This window comes from Myotis brandtii, unplaced genomic scaffold (genome assembly GCF_000412655.1).
Source record: "Myotis brandtii unplaced genomic scaffold, ASM41265v1 scaffold163, whole genome shotgun sequence".
NCBI classification, from domain to species: domain Eukaryota; kingdom Metazoa; phylum Chordata; class Mammalia; order Chiroptera; family Vespertilionidae; genus Myotis; species Myotis brandtii.
Window position 1 is genome coordinate 538,245 of NW_005355962.1, and position 9,408 is coordinate 547,652.

Genomic DNA, 9,408 nt, shown 5'->3' on the forward strand with positions numbered 1-9,408 from the left:
ACATTAGAATCACCTGGGAATCTTTTTAAAATCCTGATTTCTGGGCCTCATCCTCCGGAAATTCTGTTTCTTTGTTATGGGGTGGGGCTACAACATTAGTAACAAAGAAACAGAATTTTAAAAAGATTCCCAGGTGATTCTAATGTACAGCCAAGGTTGAGAACCACTGCTTTAGAGTATGATTTGCTGCAAATATAATATATTCCTAATTGTATCACATATTTTTTTTATCACTGAGGATATGTTTTTTTGTTTTTTCACTTGTTTTATTTTAGAGAGAAAAAGGGAGAGAGAGAAACAAACATTATGTGAGAGAGAAACATCAATCAGCTGCCTCCCATACTCAACCCCATCAGGGATCAACCTGCAACCTGGGTATGTGCCCTGACCAGGAATTGAATCCACGACTTTTCAGGGTACAGATGATGCTCCAACCAACTAAGCCACACTGGCCAGGGCTGCATTGCATATTTTCTAGAGTAATTATAGCAAATGAGATTTAACTGTTCCATCCCTGATTGTTTTTCAATTATTTAAGTATCTATTTCATGAAATGAAAATCAAATGTTCATACTTTAGGAATTTTGGGGGGATGTGTATTCTCTGTAACTACATGCCAGATGTTGTACAGTTGTGGGCTTAAGTATTATTTCAAAAAAGTTTTTTCTTTCCATCAGACTTTCAAAGATGTCTGAGATATAATGGCTAAGAATACTGTGAGGTTAATATAGTGCAATAGATACAATAGTTTCTCCCTCAGTGTCTTCAGCTTCCACACTACTTCTGGTAACTTTAGTAAATAAATATTAAAAGAATCCCTCTAGTAGCTTTGATATGAAATATTCGTTTCTAAACATTAAACTTTAAAAGATGGCACCTTCCTGTTATCAAAGAAAAATTTAAAAAACAAGATATATTATCTAGGAATATAGATAATATTTGTGTTCAAGAATGTATGTTCTGTGAAACAAGTATTGTATAGAATTTTCTTTTTTTCTCCCTTTGCCACAGCACAAGACTTTTTATACGTCTTTTCTATATTAGTTGTTTTTCAAACTTTTTTGTTCATATGATACTATAAAAATATACTTTAAATCACAATTCAGTATACATATACACTCCCAAAGATATACATACATACACACACACACACAAAAGAGAACTAAAAGAGAAATATACAGTTGACCCTTGAGCAACACAGGGGTCAGGGGTCAAAAATTCGTGTTTAACTTTTGACTCCCCCAAAATTCAGCTGTCCCTCTGTATCAGTGAGGGATTGATTCCAGGACCAACCTGTGGTTACCAAAATCTGAGGATGCTCAAGTCCCTTATATAGGGTGTCCCAAAATTCACGCAAGATTTGCAATTGAATTGAACTGAATTGCAAATCCTGCGTGAATTTTGGGACACCCTATATAAAGTGTGTAGAACAATGCATACACTCAGCCCTCGGCATCTGCAGATTCCCAACTGCAGGTGGAAATGCTCTTTTTTTTTTTTTCCACATGCAAAAGAAGTTGATCCTTTTTTTTTAATACCATATATAAAATTAACATAAAACAGATAAGATCTAAACATCAGAGCTAAAACAAGAACACTTTTGGGGGGAAAAAAACACAGTGGAAAATCTTCATGACATTGCATTTGGAGATGATTTCTTGAATATGACATCAACGATATGGATATGACATAAAAAATATGGGAACAAAAGAAAAATAGATAACCAGGACTATGTCAAAATTCAAATCTTCTGCGTATCAAAGGGCACTGTCAAAAGCCAACTTCAGTTCCTGCCCTGGTGGGTCTTTTAGTTTAGCGAGGCAGACCGGCTTCCGACAAGCGTGGCGCATGCTCTGAGAGGGATATTGTAGAGCTGAACTACAGAGGGTGTAAAACTGCAAACTCCTCAGGGGAGACCCGCAGAGCAGTGCAGCCATGGGCAAGCTGGACAAGTTTTCTCTCTCAGCTTTGTGTTATAGTCCCTGGGGCCAGGCTTAAGCAATTCGGGAAAAGATGCTTATGTAACTCTTTTGTAGTTGAAGATTCATTTTTCACTTCTCCTTAGAACAGAACACTGCTGGTCACCTTCTGAGTCCTGCACCATCAAATGTTGGTTTGCTTTCTGGGCCATCCTCTTCGGCTGGATAATTCCAGATCCTTTCACTTTTCTGCTTTAAGACCCTATGGCAGCGGTTCTCAACCTGTGGGTCGCGACCCCTTTGGGGGTCGAACGACCCTTTCACAGGGGTCGCCTATAGTGTAAGCCGATAATGCCTGCCATGTGGGGGTGCTCGGTGTAGGCGATCCTGATTCACTACTAGTGTCATGTGGGGCTTTCGATAAGGATCCAAACTGGGCAGGAGAAATCCTGCCTCCGCGCTCAGGGGAAGTCTCTTGAAGGCCCCCCTAACGCCCCCCTACCTGCCTCCCACACCACCCTGTCCTCCCTTAAATCTGGGCTTCGGAGAGCCCTGATTTGGTCCACACTCTCAGGCGGACTCTGCGGGCGTGGGTGCCGCCCCCGGAAGCTGTTTTCAATCATGGTTAATTGAATTCACAGCTGCAAAACCTAGAGATATGGAGGGCTGACTGTATATTTATTGAAAAAAATTCACGTATAAGTGGATCTGCAGAGTTCAAACCCGTGTTGTTCAAGAGTTGAATATATATCATCATGTGTGCAGTTCTTTCCAAGAATTCATGAAACATTGAATTAGTTATGGTACCAGGTAACCTGCAATAACAAAGAAGCCTCAATACAGGGACTAAATTAGATAGCCTTTTTCTTTCTCACCAGCAGTCCAGCAAGGGCATCCCAGAGCCGGCAGGGTGACCACTGTCCTCAGCATGTGCCTTTCAATGAGTCCAGCTTCCACAATTTCTCACCCAGTGGGAAAGGGGGAAAGAATAAGGTACAAGTGTCTATTTGTTTTCAGGGAACAACCGGAAGTAGTATTTATCACTTCCACTCACTTCTCAGTGGCCTTAGATACAGAGCTTCACCTTGTTGCAACCAAGGCTGAAAAAAAGTGTCTGTATGGACAGAAATGAGACCAGCTAAAACTCAGGAATTATAATAAGGAAGGAAAAAGGGACATTCAGATATTTGTGGTCAATTAGTAGTCTCTGCCATTGTGTCTCGTGCACACTAATATTTCCTCTTCTGTTTCACTGTCCTAGAGGCTAACGTGTTCAGTGGAATAAGGGGAAAACCAGATAGACTGATATATTATTTTCCCACATGCACTAATACTGTATTTTGCCTCTAAAAGGAAAACAAGAAGTTTTATAAGATTTTCCAGTAGATAAACTTTAAATGAAACATTTCACCAATCCTAAGCCAAAGAGTTAACCAAATACCTAGTTTTGAAGGTACTACCACTTTCAAGTTTCATGATGTTTAAAAATTAGTTTTGATTCTAAAACAATACATATTCTTTTTTTTCATTTAAAACTTCATCATCTTCCAGTAAGTATCACTACATATTTTTTTTATCATGTTCTTTCTTAATTCCAAATTCCTAAAGATGAAAAATTGAGATGCCCAGTAACTTTCCTCTTTAGTCAGAAGAAATTTAGTATAAAGAATCATGTTATAATTAGCTAAATCATGAGTCTGTGTTCACCTTGTGTTTTGAAATATATTTGCCTGATATTTTTTGTAACCTTACCTTATGCAAAGAGGTATAGATGAATCATCATTCTTTCCCCATGCAAAGGCAGGGGCAGTTTTCAAACAATCAGAACCAACTTCAGTATACTTTGAAAGAAGACTTACTGAACTTTCTTAGTTGAGCAAAAGAATAAGCAATTTTCCATAGCTGGTTTGGCTCAGTGGATAGAGTGTCAGCCTGTGGCCTGAAGGGTCCTGGGTTCAACTCTGGTCAAGGGCACATCCCGGGTTGTGGGCTCAATCCCCAGTAGGGGGCATGCAAGAGGCAGCCGATCAATGATTCTCTCATCATTGATGTTTCTATCTCTCTCTACCTCTCCCTTCCTCTCAGAAATCAATAAAAAATATTTTTTTTAAAAAAGATTCATTATTTTTTAAAAGAATAAGCAATTTGTTTAAAAATAATTGACCTTCTGTCTATGTGTTTATCTTATTGTGTTTCCAAATTTACCTTTAAACTTTTATAGGCTGCAATAGGATCTGTAGCTTTGGACACAGCAAGATCACATGGAGATAAAGAGTCAGAAGAATATGGAATGGATGTGCTGACAGTGGCGTTTTTGGCCATCCTCATCACAGCCCCAATTGGAAGTCTACTGATTGGCTTGCTGGGCCCCAGGCTTCTCCAGAAAGCTGAACATCAAAATAGAGATGAAGAAGTTCAAGGAGAGACTTCTATACACCTTTAGAGGTGAAAGGAAAGAATGCTGAATGTGATGATTAGAAAGCTGCTAACAGAGGCTACTTTTATCAAGATGAATCCTGAAATATGTAATGTGTAAGCTTAAAATGAACAGAACCAAAAGTGTGACTATTTCTTTAAACAGCATTTTTAGCCATTACCCTTTCCATGTGGATGGTGATGTTCTGCATCTCCAACCTGATCTCTCTACCTTATTATTTTTTCAAACACCCCTTCATCATATATCTCAATTTGTACAGGGGCATATACACTTGAATGTGCTACCACAATTTAAAATTCCCCTGGGAAAGACCAAGTTCAGAATCCTGTTCTGCCAGCCAACAGCTTTCTCTGACTCACGTTAGTCACAGCTTCATGATGCGTGGTCACCTAGCTTCTCGTGTGTTGAGTTGACTCCTTTTTTTTTTTTTTTTGCTCATCTTTTCTTTTTTGTTTTCTACTCTCTTTCCCTGTTAATCTGCCTCACCTCCACTTCTACCCCTCTTATTAGAACAGATTTGTCCTGCCAAAATATTAAAGTACACAAAGCATCTTCATTGGTTCTTCCTCTTGCGCTTTCTAGACAACAGAAGCCCTTGTCCTGACTCCTAGCTGGCTACACAGAGTCCCCCTTTCAGTGGCGCCTCTGGGTTTGCTTCCCCCTAAAGAGCGCCCTGTCCAGCCCTTTCTTATTTGTTTCAGGCTCTTCCTGTTCTCTAGGTGACAGGTAACTCATTTTCAAATCTATGCCAACCTCATAAGTTGCTATGATGAAGAAACAAACAAACAAAAAAATACCAAATAGAAATGTATTTGTGTGTCATGAAACTGACTGGCTGATTGATGCTGACAGGGTTCCTCTGCTCATGAGGTAACTCAGATCCACCCTCTGTCTGGAGGCTCTGCTCTGCTCAGGACACAGGTTAAAGATGGGTCTCCTTTCTAGCCCTCAGGACGAAGGGAAAAAGGAAGTCCAAGGCAAGCAATTTGTTTTTAAGGAAGTGGCAGGAGGGTGGACACATGTCTCCCTTACATTCTATTGGTGACAACCACACCAGCTGTGAGGAGGCAGAGCAGCATTCACATTCCTACCAGGAAGGAAAGATCAGATTGGGGAGCCAGAGGTGCCACTGTGCTGGCAGGTACCATCACTTGGTCACATATGCTTGCATTTTAACAAGGGCTTTCACTCTTTAACTAAAAGAGTGACTTCTGTGGCTGGAATTTCAGACATTGTGACACGCCAGCAGAGAGGATAGTAGAGGAAAAATTCATCTGCATGGGTCACACTGTATCCTACTTACTCAACTCTCTCTGCTTTTGTGTATCACCCATAAGTGCCTTTATTACTGTTGGTCAACTCCTAGTTGCTAGGATAATCATGCTAAAATACTGTTTGCAACTTTTGTCATGTTGTTTGTATACGTAAATAATTTATTACTTCTTGTCATATCCCATCCAAACCATTTAACCTAGAATTCAAAATTCTATCTAATCTTGAATTATATAATATGTATTAAATGAGTGGATTATGAATATTCTGATTCCACCAAAGTGATCTGTGTACAGCCTCTCCATGCCCCTTCTCCCATGATGTTCACCTCCATTCAAAACTAGTTTAATTTGTATTCAGCTAACATACTATAAAGTCATAACAGGCTTCATTTTTATGTCAACCTGATTCTGATTACTCTGTGACTTTGGTTACTGTATTCCTTTACTGTGTATGTTTTCAATTTGGACTGAATTTATACCAAAGTTCAGATGGATCTTTCAAATTGAACTTCATTGGTTAGGTGCATCTTGGTGGTAACACCATATACTAAATGCTCTTGTGTTTCTTCTTACAAGGGTACTAATTTCATCATCAGGGCCCTACCCTTAGGTCCTCATCTAAACCTAATTATTCCCCCATAGGCCCCAACTCTAAATACCATCAAAATATGAATTAGCAGGGAGATGCGGAGGACACAGTTCAGTTCAGAGCAGGGGTGTCATACTTCCAAGCATGGCGCTAAACAAACATTGAAAATTCTTGTTCTTCAGTGCCCTTTCTATTCCTATAGTCAGTGTCATTCATATCACCTCTGAAAAGTATTTTTTTTAGTTAGAATTATTAGGTTTCAGACCTTTATTCTGTTTTCACATTTCAATGTTTTTCTCTTTGGCATTAACGTTAAATAACCTTGATTGAACTTGGGTGTGCTCAAAATTTCCTGAGCCATACATTTGCAAACAATCTCATCCATTACATTCTTTAAAAATAATATTTGATTATTTTTTCTGATTATAACATTTCAATTACAGAAAATTTAGAACACAGGAAAGTACAAGAAAGAAAACTGAGACTACTCTTAGTGTAAATACCCATTTTTTTCAGATTCTTTTAAATTTTACCCTTGCAGTTCTGAAGAATGTGTTATTTTCATAAAGATATATTCTCCATTGAATTAGTTGGGCCAAAGTTAACATAAATGCATACATTTGAGTTTTGTGAAGATATATATATTGATGACTTTTTATTGTATATAATGAATGTTAAGCCTTCCAAAAAATTTTTTTCACCTGTTCTAATATTCATTTTGCAATAAATAAAATAAAAATCCTTGCCGTCGTGGAGCTTATGTTTTAAAATTCATTCATTCACTCAAATACACCTAAAAACATGTTTGCTATATGCCAGGCTTTATGCTAGCTACTGGGGAATACCGTGATGAACAAGGGCTCTGTTTTTAATGGAACTTGAATTCTAGTGGGTGGTTGAAACTTGGGAATACAGATGTAAATAAGACATTCTTGTTTTCAAGAATCTTACAAGGAAGTAGGATATGTTCAAATAGCTGTAATCCAAGTCAATGATTCAAACGTGTTCTCAAAGATCAAAGATGGTGGTAGAGTAGGTGAATGTTACACACTTACCTCCTCCCAGGACCAAACTGGAATTATAACTAAAATATAGAGCAATCAACCTGAATAACCAACTAAAGACTAGCTGAAGAGGAGTCTTAAAACCAAGGATCTAGAAAAGAAACCACATCAAGACTGGTAGGAAGGTCAGAGGTGCAAAAAGGGCTGGCCCTGCTCTCATAGGTGGCAGCTGAGCTTCTGGAGGAATATCTCAGCTATAGGGGTTCCCGGTAGAGGCCTCCAAGCCAGACTCCCCAGCCCAGAGCACTAGAGCCAGAAAGAGGCACCCATATAACATCTGGCTGTGAAAATCAACAGGAAGACGGACCAGCATGGCTCAGCAGGTGAGCATTGACCCATGAACCAGGAGGTCACTGTTCCATTCCTGGTCAGGGCACATGCCCAGGTTGCAGGCTCTATCCTGGGTGTGGGACATGCAGGAAGCATTCGATCAATTATTCTCTCTCAGCATTGATGTTTCTTTCTCTCTCTCCCTCTCCCTTCCTCTCTGAAATCAATAAAAATATATTTTTCAAAACTAAACTATCAGTGCTGAACTTTCGGCCCAGACAGGATTGACCCCAGAGACTGCTATTTTATGGTATTTAAGCTGACTTAAGGGAAAACAAGATCTGACTTGTGACAAGTGACTCCTGGTACATGCAGCAGAGGGGGGTGGGGGGCGCCACGATTTGGCCAAAGGGTTCTGTAATGTCAGCTATGTGCCTGGATTTTTACAAACCAATAGGTTAAGATTCAGAAGAGACGTCGAGATTTGAAAAGGGTTGAATAGACCGAAATAAACACCTGGAGGTCCGGGTGAATACGGGAACTCTCGTGTCCACAGTGGAAGCAGCCTCAATGGCACTTACCAGTAAAGGCTCCGCTGCCAGGGGAGGCTCCCGGCGGCGGGGCGCTAAAGGAGTTGTAGGTACGGTCCATTTTCCTCCACTCTCTTCCTTTCCAGGCCCTTGGCTTTTTCAAGGAGCATTATGAAGACTGCTGTAGCCAGGACATAGAGATGGTGCAGTCCTGCCCCGCCTTGATTTATTGCCCTGGGGCAGATGGCAGGGCAGCCAGAATAAACCCGCCATGGGACTGAGCGAGGTGAGGAGAGGGTAACCAGGTTTCCCACGCGGAGCGGAGGGGCTGGAGGAAGTAGGGCTGTGCGAACCCCCTGCTCCACCAGGGACGCCAGCAGCCGGTCTCAACCCGGCCCTGGGACCCGGAGGGGACAGAGGCAGAGGGGAAACAGCGCTGCCCCGCAGCGAGGTCAGGGCTGGGACAGGCATGGACTCTGAGTTTCCATCCCCCACCACGGCTCCACCCGCTACCCTCAAAGCTTCACCGTCTCCATTAGCCTTATATTAATTATATACTATAATTAATAAGTGCATGCAGCAGTCATTTATCAGAACATCAAAATACATGTAAAATAAATGTTTGACTAATTAAGCATACTGACCATATGAATAGAATGCATGTTTTAGTCAACATGGGCTATCAAGTGAAGAAAATTTCAGTTATGAATAATGTGAGAATGAAGAAATGTAATTGTTCCTAAATTTTCATATTTTGTCAGTTCTAGGGATAAGGGCAGAGAAAGGAAACAGTGTGGGGGTCAGTTTTTGAGAATGTTAACAAAATCTGCAAATAGGTTAAAATACAATATGTTTTCAGGTGCCTAATATACTCATACTAGAGGCCTGGTGCATGGATTCGTACACATTGAAAGTAAATTAATTAGAAGGTGGCCAGTGGGGCTGGACTGGGCGAGACGAGCTGGACACGCCTGGAGCCAACTTCCCATGGTCCCTCCTAGTCCTGCTGAACCTGGGGTGGCACCAGGGTTGAAAGGGCATCTGCGGAGTTGGTGGGGTACCATCCAACAGGTGGGGTCCCTTGGCCTGGCCTGTGGGATTGGGCTGAAACCAGCAGTTTGACATCCCCGAAGGGGTCCCGGAGTGCAAGAGGGCACTCTGCAAGTTGCTATCGCTTGGCAGCTCCTGTGTTGAGCATCTGCCCCCCTGGTGGTCATTGTGCATCATAGCTACCAGTCAGTCAGCCAGTCACTTAGGCTTTTATATATATACTAGAGGCCCAGTGCACAAAAATTTGTGCACTCGGGGGGGGGGGGGGTCCCCCC

At 41.1% G+C, this 9,408-nt stretch overlaps 1 protein-coding gene across 7 annotated transcripts in view; it reads left to right on the forward strand.

Annotated features, from left to right (window-relative positions):
• Positions 1-4,552, forward strand: part of SLC9B2 (solute carrier family 9, subfamily B (NHA2, cation proton antiporter 2), member 2) — a 47,968-nt gene extending 43,416 nt beyond the window's left edge. For 6 of the 7 annotated variants that reach the window (XM_014536460.1, XM_005862293.2, XM_005862292.2 and 3 more), the window contains one exon: positions 4,141-4,552. In XM_014536460.1, the coding sequence (XP_014391946.1) occupies positions 4,141-4,362 (222 nt within the window). In that variant the 3' untranslated portion in view covers positions 4,363-4,552. The remainder of the gene's footprint in view (positions 1-4,140) is intronic. The other variant, XM_005862297.2, reaches the window with a different exon arrangement.
• Positions 4,553-9,408: the final 4,856 nt, after the last annotated feature.